This window comes from Camelus ferus, chromosome 6 (genome assembly GCF_009834535.1).
Source record: "Camelus ferus isolate YT-003-E chromosome 6, BCGSAC_Cfer_1.0, whole genome shotgun sequence".
Classification (NCBI taxonomy): Eukaryota; Metazoa; Chordata; class Mammalia; order Artiodactyla; family Camelidae; genus Camelus; species Camelus ferus.
Window position 1 is genome coordinate 75,548,805 of NC_045701.1, and position 21,291 is coordinate 75,570,095.

The 21,291-nt window shown below is 36.9% G+C and overlaps 1 protein-coding gene across 1 annotated transcript in view; it reads right to left on the reverse strand.

The window, feature by feature from the left end:
* Window positions 1–390: 390 nt before the first annotated feature.
* SEL1L (SEL1L adaptor subunit of ERAD E3 ubiquitin ligase) overlaps window positions 391–21,291 on the reverse strand; it is a 50,986-nt gene continuing 30,085 nt past the window's right edge. The window contains exons 11-21 of the mRNA XM_006184269.3: window positions 19,041–19,097; window positions 16,706–16,774; window positions 15,210–15,287; window positions 14,038–14,100; window positions 12,689–12,776; window positions 12,218–12,366; window positions 11,289–11,454; window positions 10,661–10,735; window positions 9,742–9,914; window positions 7,611–7,739; window positions 391–4,686 (exon numbers count right to left, since the gene is read on the reverse strand). Coding sequence (XP_006184331.1) covers window positions 4,477–4,686; window positions 7,611–7,739; window positions 9,742–9,914; window positions 10,661–10,735; window positions 11,289–11,454; window positions 12,218–12,366; window positions 12,689–12,776; window positions 14,038–14,100; window positions 15,210–15,287; window positions 16,706–16,774; window positions 19,041–19,097 — 1,257 coding nt within the window. The 3' untranslated portion in view covers window positions 391–4,476. The remainder of the gene's footprint in view (window positions 4,687–7,610; window positions 7,740–9,741; window positions 9,915–10,660; window positions 10,736–11,288; window positions 11,455–12,217; window positions 12,367–12,688; window positions 12,777–14,037; window positions 14,101–15,209; window positions 15,288–16,705; window positions 16,775–19,040; window positions 19,098–21,291) is intronic.

A 21,291-nucleotide genomic window follows, 5' to 3' on the forward strand; every position in this document is an offset into this window, starting at 1 on the left:
TACTTACCCTATGCAAATTTCATTGTGTTGTATGTAGCTCTGTTAAGTCCTCTTAGAAACTCTCTGGGAAAAGGCAATGCACAAACAAATTTTAGCTAAGTTTTACTATAATCAGGATTAAAGTGAATCATGCTTACTACATATCACAGGCTGATCCAGGTCAGAGATTTAAAAATGAATTTCTTAGCAAATCATATTTTCCGTAGGACAAAATTCAACTTACAGAAACCTGAATTTCAATAGTTAAAAGTAAATTTAAGATGGATTCAAATGGCCCCTAATGAATATTTTCCAGAAGCTTCTGAAATTCCAACTTGAATCATCCAGGTTTTAAAGTAAGTCTGCCCAGAGAGGTGCCTAGCCATGGTACAATCATTATAGCATACGGGATAACCAGAGGTGGAATCTTTATTTCACAAGTTTCAAGATACAGTACAAAACGAATCTGTACATCTCTCTATTAACAGGATTTGTTTACACAATTATATTACACTTCACCAGCCTTTATACTGCATTTAATTAAATACAAAATAAATTTACAAAAAGTCTACCATGGTGTTCCTTCCAATGCCAACTTGTGGTCTTTTCAAATGTCTCCTCAATATTGATAGTGGTTATACCTTGATCGTATCAACATTATAATTTCTTTTTTTTTTTTAATCAAAGAGAATAGTGTCATCTTGTCATTCCAAACAGGAAAAATGGTGTACTTGAGATGACTCCCTGCACATAACCAAGACATCCTTCTTATGCACACATCAGATTTTTCACTTGTGCAAATGGTCACTTTGAAAATAAAATCATTTTTACCTGGGATATTTTCAATTTTCTTCAAATACCAAGTGGAAGAAGAAAGTTAGCTTCTTTTCAAGAACTACTACACATTTAAAAATCAGGTAGTGCCTCAGACAATATGGTATTCAGAAATTGTGTATTTTCATCTACATTTGAGAGCAATGACTGATGAAAAATATTTTCAAGAAAATAGAAGTTTCTTTTGCTTTATTTCTTGCACAGCTGTAGTCATAATATTATACAACATATAATTAAACTCATTTTTAAAACAAACACTAGCTGTAATTGGGGCAAATGTAGCCCATGTTGCTCTTCTTTGTGGGTAAAGGGGTTGTTTATCTGAAGCATTTTGTTTTGAAATGTGCATGTGAAATGTTAGTCCAAACCTCTGAAAAAGAAGTTTTTTGCAGATGTAGCTAGACAATCTGATACACATGCTGCACACACGAAGAGCTGTGGTCTTCATTTACAGGCCTGCATGCATACTTTCAAAACACTGGTTTGAAGAACAAACAAGAGGAGCAAAGAAAGGAGGAGAAAAGAAAGCAAAAAAGAAAAAAAAATTCCAGTATGTAAGTTTCCTGGAGGCGACAGCAGCTCCTTAATTAAATAAAGCATCAGATCATGGCCAGATCACGGGCAGAAGTTTCTAAAACTTCCCAATGGTACAGAGATAAAACAGCTTAGCAGTAAAACTCTCACAGATTAACCTTAAATGCAGAAGGGTAACACATCCTCTAGAGTATTCAGATGAATGATTCACACGTTAATCTCACTTAAGTGTTAAATAATGAATTTTGAAAAAAAAAAGAAAACTTTTTGATTTATTTTCCTGTGCCACTGAATAGTAACCAAAAATAAGGTAAGCCTTACCCAGAAAATAGAAAGAAAAACGTCAAAAATGGAAAACAAAAAGTCAAAAAAACCAAAACCAAAAACACAACACGAAACCCCCAAACACCAATGCTACCTTTGTAACATAGAACAAAAGCAAAACAGATAGCCTCAAGACTCTGGAACAGCTGAGTAGCCAACAAACCAAATGCACAAGAGAACAGAAGCTGAGCAGAGCACTAACGTCACCACCATGGAAGGCAGGAAGACAGACTATAAAAGGGGGCAGGAGAGATGGGCTACCACGGAGAAATGAAGCCGCACTCTATCGCTAACTCTAAATTCTAACATTAAAACTCCTGAATCCTGGAGTTAGTTTAATGTCACTGACATTAACTAGCTTTAGTTACTGTCATTTTATTCAAATGGATGCCATTTGATTAGGTAAGTATTGAGCATTATTTTAGGAGAAACACCAAACCCAGTTCCTATTTGCTTAGGTATCATGTCCCTTGGACAGAAAGAAGAAGGGAGCAAAGTATTTTGAGACAGTCTTTAAATGAAGCCATAGGAACCAAGTTGCTCTAAATTTATTGTTCAAATTTCCAGTAGCAAATGACCCAGGGTAAAACAGGAGGTGGACAAAAGCCAAGAAAAAGATACCTGGAATATTAATAAAAAGGACATGGCAAGTGGAGCACTACTGGGAAGTTAGTTATTGCATAAAGAGCAAGACTGCACTCTCCCGTCGGCCTCCGGGCAGGGCACGCTCTTTTAAGAAATGTTTTTTTTTTTTCAAAGTACTAACGGAGGGAAGTAAAGATAGAGGTAAAAATATTGCTAAAGGAGACATTAGGTAGATGGTAGAAAAACAGGGAAGTTTAGCCTTTAAACTTTTAAATAAATTAGAACAGTTGCTTCAAAATGAAGCAGGGCTGCTAGCATGGATCATACTCATTTTGAAGGGTGGGGACAAGAGGCAGGGGTGAAGACACCAACGTATTGTACCAACTGCACTCAAATCTCTAACATAAGAGATCGAACAAGTCTTAATATTTACAAGAGCTGCCCAAAGCGACATTATACTTCTGAGGGTAAAATTTCCTACCTTTCAGATATGCGTTTATACCTGTTCTCGCCATGACCACCTCTTCAAATTTAGAAGCAATTATCTGGGAGGAAAGTTTGCAACCTGGTTTGCCATAATATTCTAAACACCAAAAAAGCACACAACTTCACATTTAGAGCTTTCATGTTCATTACAGACTAAGTAAATCTAATTCTAAATATAATCCCCACTTCAAAAACCAAAGTCTTACAACTCTACAGGTAATAAACTCTTCAAGTGTTCTGGCAGATGAGGGATTAAGAGAAAAGAGTATAAAGATTAATATGAACAGACCGAGGTCAGCAGGCATAGATACTAAGAGAGTCTCAGACCGGATGTAGGCTGGTGAACACCGCCATCTGATGATAAAAAGAAATACAAATTCGGTTGAGGTTTTAAGTTTTTCATTTGTGTGATACGTGAAGTTCTGTTTTCTTCGCTATTGCTGTGGTGGCTGTGTTTTCCATACTATTTAACCAGACAATCCTGAAGTGTAATAGCCTTGACTTTCCTAATGTTAACAGTGGGAGGGTGGTGAATACAATAGCTAAGCAAGTGGCTGACTTTCTATTGTAACATCAAACTGTAGACATAAAAATCTCCCCAACAGTACAGAACAGTACAAACAGGCTCTGGCTCTCCTCAGCCACTGAGTTTAACGCATCACAAAGTCTCTGAGTTTAGTATTGTGACGGTGGTCACCATAGGCCATAGCCTGGCAAGGATATCTCATATTTAAAGAATTCAGCAGATGGGGGGTGGGGGAGTTGGGGGGGGTAGGTGTCTGTTCTTTTGCAATAAGAAATGCAAAGTAAAATAAATCCTGGGAACAAATGCATCAATTTTTGGGAACGTGTGTCTATGATCCTAGTACCCCACCCAGAGTTCTTCAATACTGATTTCTAACTTCTCCCATTTAGTCCATCCTCTGGCTGCTGAATAAAGGCTTTGTATACTCATAACAAACAAGCAAATTACACTGAGTAGGTGGGGCAAGTTTACGGGTTAGCTCAAGGAGTCAGCTCACAACAGATCCTACCTATTCCATTCCAAAGAAATGAAGTTCGCACAGAACTCTTTAACAAGGCCTTTCGGTCTCTGAGGAGAGAGGTGAGTATAGAGCATGACAATCACCAGCAGTAAGAGTCCTCCCAGCCCTCCCTGTTAGAGTAACGAACATGCTGAGTACGTGTGCTTGCACGGGGACTGTGAAAGCTCCTCAGCTACTGAAATTCTGAAACACTTTGAAGACTTTTTTTTTAACTTAAAAGGCAAGTTCTATTTTTAGACTTTCAAACATACTGAAGTTAAACTTGCAACTAACTGGGTCTTCCTTTTTGCACTGATCAGTTTTTAGTGTCGATGCATAAGACCTTAAAGATGGTAGACAGGACTTATGCACATTGACAGAGTAACCAAAAGGACCCAAGAAAGATAGCTGGATACAGCAGACATTACTCTTGAGTGTCTCACATATGTTTCCAGGGGGAGAAAAAGGGGGGGGGGAGCCATTGAGAGCTGTTACTCCATACGGCACTGAAACAGACATTCAACTCAGTTTAGGTAAGAGTTACTTATCCCTGAAAATAAAGGCATCAGATTCTAAGCAGCTTTAGGAATCAATGCTTCCTTGTGCCTCTTCCAGGAGGTGGTCACTGATCCAAAGTCCTAAATCAAATGCAAGTGTTCTCAGTAAACCATTTCCTTGTTTGTCACTGATCAAGGCTGGACACAGTGGGTTACTGTGGTGGCTGCTGCTCTGGTGGCCCCTCCTGCTGCGGTGGTGCCGGCCGTGGCCCAGGAGGCCGGGGTACAGGCATGTCTTGGTGCTGCCTCTGCCTGTAAGCTATAACTGTTCCCAACAGCAATGCGATGATGGTCATGAGGTAAAGGTCCCACTCAGGTCCCAAAAGCTGGTCCATATCAAGTTGGCTGAACATATCTCGAATCTTAATGAGAATAATATAAAAACATTATAATCACTAAAATGTAACAGAAGGAGCTAGTAAAGTTATATCACAAATTAGAGATAAATACAGACTTCTTAAAATAATAGATTTTAGCTACATTTGGCAACGTGTTTAAAAAAACAAAAGGTTTTACTAAAAATACAACTATCATACGTCCTAGCAATTCCACTCATGAAAAAAATAAAACCACTAATTTGAAAAGATACACACACCCGTGTTCATTGCAGTATTATTTACAGTAGCCAAGATATGGAAGCAACCTAAGTGTCCATCAACAGATGAATGGATAAAGATGTGGTATACACACACACACACACAATGGAATCACAATGGAATAGTATTCAGCCATAAAAGAACAAAATTTTGCCATTTGCAGCAACATGGATGGACTTGGAGGGCATTATGCTAAGTGAAATAAGTCAGAGAAAGACAAATACTGTATGATATCACTTATATGTGGAACCTAAAAAATACAACAAATCAGTGAATATAACAAAAAAGCAGCAGACTCACAGATATAGAGAACAAACTTGTTATCAGCGGGCAGAGGGAAGCGGGGGACACTATGGGGGATAAGGGATTAAGAGGTACAAACTATTAGGTATAAGCTACAAGGATATATTGTATAACACAGGGAAAATAGCCAATATTTTATAATAACTATAAATGGAATATAACCTTTAAAAATTGTGAATCACTATATTGTACACCTGTAACTTACATAGTATTATACTTCAACTATACTTCAATAAAGAAACTAAATCCCTCCCCCAAAATAAACAAAAAACCCACCAAGACTGTAACAAAGAATTCAATCTAATAAAGTTGAGAACAAAACCAACAAATAAAAATAAAGACAATGAGTTCAAATAAAAAAAAAAGGTTTTAAAAGTTTTCAAAAGTTTCAAAAACTCAAAATAATGTCTGAGGACCTGAGCTATTAATTCTTAACAGTTGATTATATGAAGTGTCTTATAGGGTTCCTTTCCATTAGTAACCTAATATACTAATTTTTAACCATTTTTCACAGAAAATATTTGAAACAAACACTGGAGGACAATGGAGGACCAAGGGGGGAAAAAAAACAGTATCTTGGCACACCTATAACCTATTTACAGTGATGACACACTAGCTAAAAAGCTCTCTTCTAATGAAAGCAGGGCCACTTTATAACTTCTCTCATGAACTGAAGATGGAGCAATTCAAATTTAATAGATGAACAAATAATACTTTTTAGTTAGAATTTAACTAAATATTTAACAGCTGAATTTGAACTTAAAAATTATGTTCTTCGTCTATGATAATTTAATTGTTTTAATGTCATTTAAGTTATTCCTGATATTTTCCAACTGCTACTTACCCACAAAGAAAGTAAACATGGGGTATAATCCTTTAGGTTTAAATAAAATTACATTTAAAAGGTTCCCATAATATATATTTGTAGGTATAGTTGCTAAACTTTTACAGAAAAAAATTATAAGAAACTATTAACTGTGTTCCCTGGGGCGGGACCTGTAATAGGAGATTTTGTTTTTCTGTACTGTTTGACTTTCTTACCATCAATACTTATTATTCTCTCTCTCTCTTTTTTTATTTTAGTTGGAATATCTAGGTGGTAGGACTATGGGGCATTTTATTTTTTTCTTGACATTTCTATATTAAAACAAAAACTTTATGCATGCATGCATATGGTGTATTGCATGACCAAATCTAGAAGATAATCAATAGTTTATTAGTAATAAAAATTGTGAGAGAGAAGGGTCTGAAATAGTCCTGACAGAGAAAGGGCAGGCAGCCACACTGTTAGCTTTGTAGTTAAAGGAACAAAGATCCTTTCAGTTAGCAGAGTGTACAGCACACCCTGGCTCATGCCACTGAACAATTACAAGTTTGACATTACAAATATATAAGCAATTGGGAGGACAGAGGACAACATCTCCAGCCCTCTGGAGCCCTATACATGCAGGACCTCAGTACATGGGCCAGGGCTGCAAAAGGAAGAAGCTGCCCAATTTCTCTCTATAAATGCTGAAGCATCAAGGACCACATTTACGTCTGTGTAGAAAGAGGGAAAGCCCGTTCGGGAATCTAATGTTGAAATGTTCCATCAACTTGTTCTGAAAAATGTGCACAAAAGGTTGAAACATCATCCTTTTCTGGCCTGGAGAAAATTAAAGTTAAATAGTCCTTCTTTCTGCACATATTTTAGGACTTTCAGAGCTAATTACTGCACTAGTGAATCCATTAAGAGGAACAATGGGTACCATAAACAGAACAGAAAACTGGAGAACCCCAAAACACCTATATACCGTACTGGCAACTAAAGCTGGTAGTTTTGAAGAGAATGGGTAAACGCACCCGTCTCCAAGCTAGGTCCTACCATTAGTGTATTTAAATAATTCAAGATATTTTTAGAGAGCATAGATGTGGTGATTTTTTAAAAAACATGTTTCACTATCAGAAGAATCTGAAGTACAAGAGTTTGGGCAAGTTCTCAGTTTCTACTTCTTCTTCCCCTGTTTTAAATTCTCTTTTTAAGGGGTTGGTCTAAGTCACTGCTTGTCAGTCACCTGATTTAAGGTTTACTGAATTTAGTTAACTACTGTTTCAAATTGCCTTGGGCTAGTCTCAGTCTTCCCCAAACCAGAAAACATCTGCATCAAGGAAAAATGCTTTAGCACTGGGAACCACTGTCAAGTGCTACCTGAGAACCCTCAGTGCTTTGTGGCCACACTCATCTCTCACCTGATGAGGTCTGCCGGCACCTTACCTGGCGGGGAAGAGGGGAAGAGACCAGACACTTGCAGGTCCCTCCTCCCCCTCCCCCAACTTTTCAAAAACAAACCTGTGAACTGAGAAGGTTACATCATTTGTAATTTAATTAAAAGTCATGGACCACTTACGTTTGTTTCCCTTATGTACTGCAAGAAATAGACAATGCCCAATTTGCAGAGTGCTAGGAAGACTGGTACTTGTGCATCTGGGCTGGCTTCGGCTGCCATGTCATAAAAACGCTTTGCAAGGTGAATATCCTATAATATAGGTAATAAATCAGAATACATTTCTTGCTAAAATAAGTAAAAATAACTACTATTTAGTTTACATATTAGGAAAGTTTATTTTACCTTTCAATTTTCATTTTAAAATTTCCCTTACCTAAAGGAAAAACCCAAGCTTTAATTAGGTGAAACTTCTTTAATTATCTAACTGCTTAATTTTGAAAAATTTAATCGAAAAAATTTAGAAGTTAACTCATGGTCCCCGGATCTGACATCCCACTTGCTGTGCAGACACGCTGGACTCAGCTAAGTATCTCTGCATAACACCATCATCGAGGGAGACCTGTAAGTCTAAAGTTAATTTTTTCCTAATCAAAACCAGTCAGTGAGAGCAATTCCTGGTTTCAGCCTGGAGCAGCGATCTTCAGACTGGGGTAGACATACTCAAGATTTTTCAAAGGTGCCTGAATGAACAGTGTTAAGGGACTCACACTCAGTGCTTTGTAAAGGGCGAAACAAGTCATAACTAACTTTGCCCCTGGCTGGAATGCTATGCATTGAGATAAAAGGTAGAATGGGATGATGGGAGTTGCAAAATTTTTATTTAACAACCGTATTTGTTCCATGCCCTGACTACTGTCAGAGAATACCAAACCCCTAGATAAGAATTCCACAAGACACGGGAAAGAAAGACTAAACATTAAAACTGACTTTTTGCATGTATTTAAACATAAGCAGTTATTTTCAGCTGTTTTCTATATACTTTCCTAAGGTGTGTCCTTAGTTAAAAAAGAGTACCTTCAAACAACAGTAACAGTATGGCTAGTATGGCCAGTAATAAAATCAGTATGGTCTTTGATTTAAAAAAAAATGTAACAAATTTTATTTGTACTGCTATATTTTTCAAGATCATGGATCAAATTTTGTGTGACCCACAGACTGTGTGGATGATTCAAGAAAGTAATTAAATTTTATCTATCAAACATACCCTGAGTATTTATTCAAACTATAACCAATCTTCATCTTATTTAATACTTAATATTTTTCTAGCTATACTAGATGCTGGACTGATTAGTTTTTAAGAGTATGAGTATCTCTTTCATTAAAAGAACAAGAAAAAACAGGAAAAGGTGATCTTGTCTTACAAAAACTAATTATCCTGATTTTTATACATGAGTAGTTGTTCTTAACAGCTGAATACCAGAGTTCCTTCCTCTAATTCTTATCAAAGAAACACCTTCATCATAGTATTTATTCACAAGAATTTAAATAAACTTTGCATTACAAATTAAATTATGATGAGAAAAGCACACTGATTAACTTTAACACCAGAATATAATTCTGTGGGAATAATGGATTGAAAATATAAATTCAGGGAGAAAAGATACAATTTTCATTTAATAAATTGGCTGTGTATTTTTAAGAAGTTAATGCAGTTATCAACTTATTTTGGTATTTAAAATAATTTAGTCATCTTATTTATAAAAATGTTAGTGCTTAAAATACCTAGAACTTAGGCCCTTTGAAACTTATGATGAAAAGTCTTAAATACCAAACTGAAAATTTGCAAGAGGATACAGTTTTTCAGAATTCTTTTAAGGGTACACAGGCAAAAACTTAAGACTGTGGGTCTAAAGAATGTTAGCCTTCATTAGAAAGGTATAAGAATGAAAATAGTTTATCAGTAGCAAACATCTTACTTCATTTCAAAATGATTTAGAAAAGACAGAATTCGGCTGCTGAAGAACAGAGTTTCTCAAACAAGAGTTATCAATAGCGGTGGCACTGTTTTTCCATTTTCATGAATCTGTCTTTGGCTTAATGCCCTACATGTTAAGGTGTGGAAATCAGTATGTGGGTGCTCGAGGAAAAGAGAGACGCAGGGCAGTCTTTTGAAATATTACAAAACTGTCTCCTAACCTGGAACCTAAAATCTGAACACATACCAGAGCAAGCCTGTTTCCTGTAAAAATGAAGATGCTTCCCCCAAATCACAACTGCATTATCTAAACATTTACTTTGAAGTCACACTCACCTGTTTAATGCCTAGTCCTTTCTCATGCATATATCCCAGATTAAACATGGCTTGCGCACTGTGTTGTTGCTCAGATGCTAGTCGATAATGAATAAATGCCGTCTCGTAATCTACATCAGTGCCAAATCCATAGAAATGGTAGTCTCCAAGCTTAATTCTAGCCACAGTATAGCCTTAAACAAAAGTTAAATGCAAAACTGGCAATAAACAGTGTTCAAAACAGACCAAACTCTTACCTCTCTTCCTGATAACACGCTTACATAAAACCGAATTTTAGTTTGTAACACACAAACTTTCTAACAAATTCTTCAGCCAAGCTATAAATTCAGTAAAATTTAAAACCAGAAGTGTTGCTCTTCTGAAGAAGGCTTTTGTAACAGGAAGAGTTAAAACAAAGAGGGTGGTAATCTCTGTTTCACTAATAATACTCTTCAAATGATTCCTCTACAACTACTAATTTAAAATAGTTCCACTGGACCATTGTTTAGGCTTGCAGAAGGGACAGGCAGACCATGCTGAGGGTAGCATGTGTGGGAAAGAAATATTTTGAAAAAGAGTGGGGAAAGGTTAACGCTTCATGTTTTACACCGATATTCTATTACACACTCTATTTAATTCTCATTTTACACAACATACTAGCTTCAAACTAAAAACCAAAGAGTAAACCATAGCACGATATAAATGTCCAGTACAAAGACCTTGCAGTGCAATTTAGAAACCCTGGGACTAGAATTTCCACTTTAAGAATGAATACCAATCATGAATGCAAACAAGGTAAGCAATAGTTAGTATCTCTACTTAATTTTAAAGTCATGCATGACATGATTTAATCTTTATGTAAAATTAGAAACAAACAACAAAATTAATAAAGAAAGGTCCCCGGCTGAAATTCTTATCCTAGAATTAACCAACCACTCACCTTGTGAGGCGGCCCGGTTCCAGTGCAGCAAGGCTCTGGGGTAAGTTTCATTCTCACCTACGATGGTCGCTTCTCCTACAAGAAAAGGCAAAATACAAAATAAATCAGGCATTTAAGGAAAGGCCCTAGACTTTTTAGTCTTCATCTATAAACTAGGATGAATACATGGAGCATAAGTTAAGCAAGGACTGGGATATAATGAATATTAAATGAAAAAAACTATTGAAATTAAACAAGTATTAAAATAAAATACTCAGTTTGAAGGAATCATTGCATTCGGGACAACACTACTTCCTGAGACATGTTTTATGCACAGAACTAACAATAATTTTAATTACTAAGGATCTGCATATCACTGGAAAAAGAATGTTTTTATATCTCCTGTATTCTGAAAAATATATTTACTGAAAGCAGTTTTATGATGAATGTCAAATCTATTACTACTGTCAACTCTATAAAACTAACTTTCATGGCTTAGAGATCTGAGGTAAAATAGCTTAACTCTGTGTGTTGTAAAGTTCTAGTTACAATGATAAAGAAATATCTTTGTGGTTTTTCTTTTTAAACAGGTTAACCTGATGTGAACCCTTGTACTCTAAACCCAAGGCGGGACTCAGAGGAACCTTACTCTGATCGAGAATGAAGGCTGCGTTGCTTTGTGCCACTTCATAGCCCTGCTCGGCCAGCAGGAGGTATTGGACCACCGCAGCATTGTAGTCACCATCTTTATAGCTGTTATAGGCAGTCATGAGCCTCTCAGACCACCGGCCCCGTTCACACACATTCTTAAACAACTGTGAGAACAGGAAGAAGAAATCAATGAAAAAATAAGAAAGTTATGTCTGAAAATCATTTTTGCACTTTGGCTACAAGTGATTAAGTTTGCTCTTTGAATCTCTGGCAGTTTTATTAAATATATATATGTAAGTCTGGGCTATTTGAAGCTTTCACTTACATCTTTAGAACAGGTTTATAAAAATAACAGCATACAATTATATACCATATACTCTGGCCAGGCCCTGTCCTAGTGATTTATGTACAGCACGTATATTAATTCATGTACTCCTCCCAGGAGGGACCACTCTCTTATGAGGTCAGTCCTATTAACAGCCCCATTTTACATGCGTGGATACTGAAGCATAGCGTGGTTTAGAAACTTTGCTCTGCATTTAACAATGTTGCTATAAAGTGCCAGTTACGAGAAAGCTAAAGAGGAAAAGTTCCAACGAGGCAATATTAGCGTTTCCCTGCAATATTCATTTAACATATGCTTTTTTGACACTGACTATGTCTCAGATACTGTCTTAGGTGCCAGAGAGATTGCAGACAACAATATCTGCCCTTGTAAACGCTGATTCCAGTAGGGAGGGATAAATGGCATTAATAAGTGTGACAGTAACACACACACTCTGAGTCTTCCTTCAGTGTATCAACGCTAGTAGACTGAGCCTGTTTCTACTCTAGAAGAAACCATGCAAAGAAAACCCGCATTAAAATGGCAGACTGTCTTCCTGACAAATTAATTTCCTGTATCCAAGTTGGCAGACAAGCCCTTACCTCCACTGCAGTGTGACATGATCTCATCACGCCGGTACCGCTGGCATGCATCTGTGCCAGGTTATAAAAAGCCAAGATGTGGCCTCCCTGAGAGGCTAAGTTAAAATATTTCAAGGCCTGTTTATAATCCCTCTTGACTCCGATGCCATCTGTAAGGAAAATCACATGAAAGGTCAGGAATAGTCTTAAATAAGATGTAGTTGAGGCATCAGAGAAGCCTTGCACAGGAATAAAACTAAATCAAATTCAGAATTCTTAATCCAGAAAGACGTGAATCTTATTAAAATAGATTTGTATATTAATACAGATTAATATACTCTACAGTGAAATACAAGATGCACAGATCACTGAATTGGGAGAACATTAATCAGCTAGAAATTCGATGGCTCTCATTTCCGTATCATAGTGGCCTCTAGTGGAAAACAGTAATTTGGATTTGGTGCATTCATCATTAATTCCAGCGTTACTTACTATAGTACATAGAGCCAAGCTGTAGTTGCCCATCCACCCAGCCTTGTTCAGCAGCTTTCTGGAAATACTTCAGTGCCAGATCATAATTCTATGGAAAAATAGGTCACATAATCACATGATGAGAAAGCACAAAAGGCTGATATGCTCAGAAGTTAGGAGATTCATTCATAAAAAGAATTAACATAGCACACATAAAATATTCTTGAAGAGTCATTAAAAGAATGACCTGATTTTTTAATAACATACAGATGGTAATATTTTTTAAGTCATGGGGGATTAATATTTAAGAGTGTGAAGAAAAGCAAATACAGTATTTTGTGAAACAATGTGCATGTCTCCTCTCAGAAAGCATAAACAACACTAGCAGAACATCAGGCTAGGAATTAAGAAACACTCATATCTTTTCTATTAACCAACTAATACTCTCAAACCTCAATTTTTCTAATATTAAATAAGAAGAATGATTCTCTCCTTGTTTGTTCCTTCCCTGGTAGCTTGCCAAACATTATGTGGTTATTAGATTTCAAATATCATAAATATCCCCAGACAAAAAACAAAGGTCACTTCTGGATTTCAGTACCCTAAAATGACCAGAAGGAATCGAAATGAGACTACAACACTGTCTTTTGTGTGAAGAAATACGTACAGATTAGAATTCTATACCCAACTCTTAGTTTTATACCCAAATTAAAAGAACATATTGCTCATAGAGATCAGACAAAGAGGACATCGATGAGGATCCAGGAGCATCCAACATGAGGAAGTGGCACAGAAGACTGAGGAGCAACGGCCCCGGGAATCCAAGAGAGCCCCAGGGAAGAGAGAGTTCCAGTGAGGTAGAACCAAAAATGGCAGGTAGGGCTGACATTTAGGAGGTTACTGGTGAGCTGACTGCTGACAGCTAAAGAGTGAACAGTAGCATCTAAGACTGTCCATTCTCTGTAGAAATGCGGCTTTGCAGAAAAGGGCTGGAGAGAAGAGAGGTGGTAGCTGAAAGCAGAGTAGAACAGAAAGCTTTCCTCCTCCTACACGAGAGGACTTAAGAATTTTCTTAGGCTTGAGTGAAGAAGTAGCAGGGAGATGTTTTAGTCTGGGAGAGATGGGGGTAGGGAGCTTAGCTGGAAGAATGAGAAACAGCTTCAAAGCTTCAGAAGGTGTCAGAGACCCAGGCATCCTATGAAGGCAGTGCTGGGAGGGTATGGGGTGCAGGGGGGTGAGGAACCAAACTCAGAGACAATAGCACAGGCTCAGCTTTGGTTATAACGAAACCTCACCTGGGCTGATGGAATACTTCCCTACCTCACCAGCTGACTGTTTGCTGAAGTCAGAATGTTAGAGTGAAAACTTACAACTTGAACTCCTCTCCCGTAGAGGTAAGCCATTCCAAGCCCACTCTGTCCAACTGGGTTGCCCTGCAAACCAGAGGCACAATGAAGGGATTCATTAAAAAGTAGGCAAGAATAAACAACTGCAAAAGAAATCATTTATAAGCATATTCAAAACATGTCTTAAGTCCTTTTCAATTCAAACAAAATTTTCTCTTTCCCATCAGACTAAACATGGTACTGAGTTTTAGAGATTTGACTTTCAATAATTTGCTGAAAAAGAGTAAACAGTAAATTCACTTAGAATTAAATTTTGGTGACTTATGACTATCTGTTTGATGAATTTGTGATATAAAACAACATGACATGTATCTTACCTTATAAAAATTATAAGTAGGTTATTTGGGGGGGGGGGGCAGGTTTTCACTGATAACCTCCTAACTCAATAAACAAGAAGCCACCAAGGGGCAGAATCAACAAATTAATATGGGCTCAGGTGGCAAGGATATGCTTAAGTGTGTCAGAGTGTTGAAGAGCAAAGATAATCTTTGTTTTGAGACCTAAAAGAGAAAAATCTAGTATTCACCTAAACTCAGAGGGACAGAGGCATCTTTAAAAAAGTGTCACAGTGCCTCTTTGAGAAACACTCAAATGACGTTTGGGACATCAGTAACATGTACTAGGTTGACAAGGAGATAAGTGTACATACTGGTGACACAGAGGGTCATAAGTATTCATATGTAGCTTTCTCTGGGCCCAAGGAACCCTAACTTATGTATGATGATTATCTAAAGTGCCCAGTTGTATAAGCTTTTAACCTCAAGCTGCAATATAAATAGGGTAAAGCATACAACTCCCAGTTCCATTACTAAAATCACTATTTCCCTGATCAGAAAACTTCTCAGTGAAATTGCAACAGAGACCTAAAATTCAATAATCTGGTCCCTAAAATACACACACACACACATAACATATATATATATATATATATATATATATATATATATATATATATATATAAAACTTTCTATTGAGAAGTATTTCTAGTCAATTCATTCATATGAACCATATTTACAGAAGCACTTTCAATAATTTATGGCATAAGTTGGTTATGATTAATCCTTTAATATAATTAACTTATCCATTATAAGAGTAATATGGTACACATTTCAATACCCTGAGTCATGAAGTCTTACCATGTCAGCAGCTTTCTTAAAGTAGTGAAGAGCTGTCTCATTACTCTGAGGTACTATATCACTCCCCTCTGAATACATCTGGAAAACAGACCCCGAGTTTAGTATGAGCTGTGAACTTCTCACCAATCACATTTTTCTCCTATCTCTTCTCATTCTGGGTTTTGTTAGATTTCGTGAAATCTTTCAACAAAGTTTAAAATTCCCTGCAGGATACTTTAGAAATAAAAGCAAAGCCTTAACAGTAGACATTTTAAACTATTATATATTCTATGTCACATCAAATTTACAATGTTATCTATACACATGAATGTATAAAGTCAGTTCACTGATCAAACTCAGGAGAAGAAATCTTCAACCCTGAGACAAATCTTTATTCTCACTCTGTGCCAGGGCTGTCAAAGGGCTGATAAATTGCTTGGGATCAGAGATCAAAGCAGGAAAAGAAGAGCTGATAGCCAATGTCCACCTCCCCACCTCCTCTATCACTGCCTTCCCAGGTAAGATAAAGGGGAGGTCTCAAGTTCAGGAAGAGAGAGAACTAGAAGGTTGTTTTAGGTTTCAAGCACTGAATGATTTTTGAGTATCAGGTATGAACCTGATAAAAGGGTTAAGAAAGAAGAAAAACAGAATGACTAGTACTGTTTTCATCCATGTACATATTAAGGAAATAAGTAAAGGAAATCTTTTTTTGAGATAGGGAAAATTAGTAAGTCAGTGCAAGAATTAAGAGGGCTGGAATGAAAAGTTCTTAACTGCTAATAAAAATAGACAGGCACTATCAATTTCTGTGCTGTAACAGAGTGTCTAAATGTAAAGTTTTCAGGCCCCAACTGACTAGTTGTGATCATGCGGCAAACACTGACTAGATTTTTGTCTTTGTAAAATATTTTGTGATATATTCTACCTGAGCCTCCTAATCTTAGGACTTGGTTACACATGAAAATACCCAATGGTTTACACTGTGTTAGCTTTCAAAATAATGAAAAAGAAGTTTTGAGATTATATCATGACATATGGAATCTTTCATTAAGTTCCTAGACTTAAATGTTTCCCTGCTTGAGAAAAGAACTGCATTGAGGTGAGTGATGGATATCATATTTAAGACAATTAAAAGGTCTGCGGACAAATTTCAATACACTCTGCCTCTATTCAGCATGGAAGTAAACAGCCAATTATGACAGACTTAGGAAAAACTGTACAATGTAAAGAATAATTTCCTTATTATTGCATATGATACACAAAAAGTAGGAGTGCATGTAGTAATAGCTAATTTCAATGGAGAATTAACCTACTGATAAGTAAATGCTATGTTACTTTTAAGTTACCTAAGAAAATGCCTCGAAATAGCAGTTACCTTCAGGCAAGATATAATACGCTTGCATTGGAAATTTTATCTCCAGCCTTTTTTTGGTAAGTTGCAGGTGATGAACACAACATGTGCTTGCTGTGCAAACACCACCTGCTATCACAGAACACATTCACAGGAGGTACAGTACCTTTCCCAGGAAGGCCATGGCATGGGAATTCCCAGCATTAGCTGCTAAATTGAAGTAGTCAAATGCTCTCTGTGAGAAGAGAATTTATGAAAATAATTAGTTATTAGTAGAATCTGCCCTTGGCTTTAAATCAGATATTTATTTCAGGTCATTTAAAAAATCTTGTTAAACTGCAGTATAGTAGTTTAAGTAAATGGCAACATAACACCTGTTGGTTGCCCAAGGTACCCACCCTGCTTCCCTCTCATATCCAGACCATCACTAAGTCTGGTACTTTGACCACCAAGTACATCCTGAATCCATCTACTATCCTCCATTTCCACCACTCTAGTCTAAGCTGCATTATCCCTCATCTGAACTTCTGGAACGCTCCCCTCCCTGATCTCTGCTTTCCATGGGGTCATCCAAACCTCAACATGATGGTCCTTGCAGCCCTTAAAGTGTTGGGGGGAATATACTGACGTGATCAGACACTGTTAATATCAGTACTGCTTCATCTTGCTCCCTGCACACTGGGTACACCAGCCATGTTCCTTCCTGACTCAGGACCTATATACATGCTGATTTTTTTTTGGCCTGGAATGATTTTACCTCCAAGGTTCAACTTAAATGTCATCCACATCCCTTTAGAGACAAGTGGCCCTTCCCACTCATTAACCTATCACTGGACTCTTTAATTCTCCTTCGTAACAACAATCACAATTTATTACATTATATTTGTGATTATTTAAAAAGTACCTAATGCTTCTATTAAACGTGAAGCTCTGTAAAGGTAAGGACCAAAGCTGGTTTGTCTAGCATTGTATCCTGAACGTCTTGTAATGAATGGGACAAGTGGTACTCAAATATTGGTTGAATTAATGCAATTACATACTGGGAACTCCTTTTCTTCAGTGAAAATTTATCATTGTGTGATTGCTTCACAGGTAGGCAGCATACACCACCAAGAATATCCCAAAACTTGTGGTGTAAAGGTATGCAGCCAACTCCTACACAGAACTCTGTTCTCGCACTTGACATTCCTACTAACCAGTTCACCTGATGCTTCATTGGCCTAATAACATACAATTTTAATAACCTAGATATCGAAAGCTGTCAAGATGCCACCTGAATAATAATTTTTAAAAAGCACTGATATTTGATATAGTTTTAGTGATAAGTGTATTTTGTTACAATCTAATTCATAAAGTTGAAGCAACATGGTGTATGAAATAACCTTAATTAGAATATTTAACAGGCACAGTAGAAAAACAGAACTTTATTAGCCTGACAAACATTTACTGAGGACGTACTACATGCCAGGCACTGTCAGGTGCTGGGAATGAAGTGGTAAACAAGGCAGACATAGTTCACGCTCTTTAGGACCTTATAGTCTAGCAGGGGAAACAATTCAGTTATATAATTAACCAATTTACAATGGACAGAGGCCATAGGAATACATATTTTCAGAAATCATAACTGTGGTAGTACATGACCTAGTCTCTGAGTGGGGTGAGTGGTCTGAGTGGTCAGGGTCAGGGGAGACATGTCGGGAAGAGATACTGGAGTTGATTTCTGGAGGATGAGGAGGAACTGCTGTGTGAAGAAAGGATAATAATATTCACTCTAGGCAGAGGGAATAGCCTTCCAGAAGTCCTGAGGTTCTTAATATTCTCAAAGACCTGAGAAAAGCAGAAAGCAAGGGGCTGGTGAGGTAAACAGAGACTGGTACAGGGCCTTGGAGGTCATACTAAAGCTGAAAGGTTTTGGTTTTCAAGCTGCTAGAAGTTGTAGACCACTCAAAAGAGTTCTAAGCAAGGGAACTGCACAATCAGATGCACCATTTACGAAGACAGGCTACTGCTTAGGAAATGCAAGCAGGAGATGAGTCACATGAGCGACAGGTGTACTGACAGGAAGAAGGCAAGAGATGAGCGATGCTCGGGACAAAAAGCTGACATAGGCGGGTGACTGGATATACACCTGACTGTTAGAGTTGTGTATTCCTGATTTCTCACAGATTTAACACTGGATTTTCCTCAGTTCTATGAAATATCTTCCAATAGGAGTTTTAAGACATACTTCTATCACATACCTACAGAAAACAAGACATTGTTTATGTATTTTTGGCAGTACTGAGAACTAGGTTTCAGAATAAATAAACCCTTTCCCCCCACTATGAGTTATGATCACATTTCTGTCCTTCAGTCTCCTTGGGGGTGAGGGCCTGAAAGCTTGTCTGTGATGGTTGTCTCAAGAACAAAGCTTGTACTGCCACTGACTTTGCAGGAAAGACATCTGGAGCATCATTTCTTGCTACAATATGAAATGCAAAGCCCCAAGAACAGCAAGTTACCTGATGATTTTGTTCTACTCCACGCCCTCCGTGCAGATGAAGTTGTCCCAGACCAACCTGAAAATTAACAAAAAGGAGACCAAAGTAAACAGGAGCACCTGCATCTGGCTTGTAATTAAATTAGGCCAGCAAGACCATTTGGTCACAAAAAGGTTTCTGTTCGTAACAGAAAATTAAACCTTTAGTCTTAATTCCTTTAGACTTTACTCAGTTTTAACCTACATTAAAAAAAAAACTAAAAATGTCTGCTTTTAGTTCCAAAGCATTCTTTTGAAACAGAGGTGAAATAAACGCATTTCCACATAAACTAATGAAAAATTCACATCTTTTGAACTAAAGGGTGTTCTTTAGGAAAAAGGAAAATTATCCTAGGAAGCTTGGAGATACACTAAAAAATAAAGAACAGAAAGGTAACTTTGTGAGTCAATCTAAATTGTATGAACCATATTAAAGAACAGTATCTTGTAGGGTTCAAAAATATATGGGATTAAATCACATATAGACAAACTCAAACCAAAAGAGGGCAAGAAAGGAGAGACAAGTAAACATGGAAAAACAAAATAAAAGTAAGATAGAAAATTAAGCCCCAAATATATCATTAATTACTCTAACTAAAAGACTGTCAGAATGGATTAAAAAATGAACAAAACTAGTCATACGACGCTTACAAGAGACATACCTTAAACATTAGAAAGTTGAAAGTACAAGACAGAAAAGATATCCTGTGTAAATACTAACCAAAAGAAAGTAGTGTTGCTAAGCTAGTATCAGGTAAAGTACAATTCAAAGCAAAAAATATTTCTGGAGATAGAAGAGGACATTTCACAATATAAAAGTCAGTGCAACAAAAAGATAACAATATTAAGTGTGTATACACTTAACATGGCTTAAAACATATACATCAAAATCGATAGAACTAAAAGAAGAAAGAGACAAATCCATAATCGGAATGAAAAACTTCAATAGTATGTCTCAGCACTGGACAGAAAAAGCAGACAAACTGCCAGTAAGGATTCAAAAGATCTGAATACCAGGATTAAGAAACATGACTCAGTTGACACCTATAGAACACTACACCCAACAGCCGTAGAAATTCGTATTCTCTTTAACATACAGAGTATTTGCCCAAACAGGCCTAGTGATGGGGCATCAAGCGAGTCTCAAGAAATCTCAAACAAATGAAATCATACAGAGCATATTCTGAATACAGTGGATTAAGCTAGAAATCAACAACAAAAAAGTAGAAAATTCGCATGTACTGTCGTCCTTTGGTATCCATGGGGGAATGGTCCCAGGACCCCTTCCTGACAGATACCGAAATCCACAGATGCTCAAGCCCCTTATATAAAATGGCACAGTATATGCATATACCTATGCACAACCTCGTGTACACTTTAAATCATTTCTAGATTACTTATAATACTTAATGTAAATACTATGTAAATAGTTGCCACTGTGTGACAAAATTCAAGTTTTGCTTTTTGGAATTTTCTGAAAAAAAAAATTTTTCCCCCAAATATTTTCGATCCATGGTTAGTTGAATCCGTGGATGCAGAACCTGCAGATACGAAGGACTGACTGTATATGGAAACTAAGCAATTTGCTTCTAAATTACACTTGGGTCAAAAGAAATCACAATGAAATTTAGAGCTAAATATAATGAAAATATGGTGAGGGAATGTATTATACCAGTTACCAAGTCCAATAAAGCTATGAAAATTTCAGACAGTATTTGCACAAGACATGTACACACAACATTATTTGCCCAAATCTGAGAAGAATAAAATGGATAAACAATGGTAGTTTTATACAATGAAACGCTATACAGTAATGCAAATGAATGAATTACAGCTATGTGAAAACACATGGATTGATTTCAGAAACATAATTCTGAGAAAAGAAGTTGATACAAAAAAAAATGCTGCACGATATATATATATATATATATATATATATATATTTTTTTTTTTTTTTTTTTTACAGAAAATTCAAAAACAGGCTAAACTAATCTGTAGTGTTAGAAGCCAGCTCAGGGGGTTACCTATGGGCAAGAGGGAAGAGTCAGTGATGAAGAGTCTGAGAGGGGCTTCTGGGTCTAGTTACGCCACACAAGAGGCTCCCTTGCTGATAACTCACTGAGCTGTACACTTCAGCTCTGTGTACTCTTCTGTATTCATGTCATAATTCAGTAAATAAAAAAGATAGAAAACAATACACTATACCATCACACACTTAAAACTTGAGATCTTCA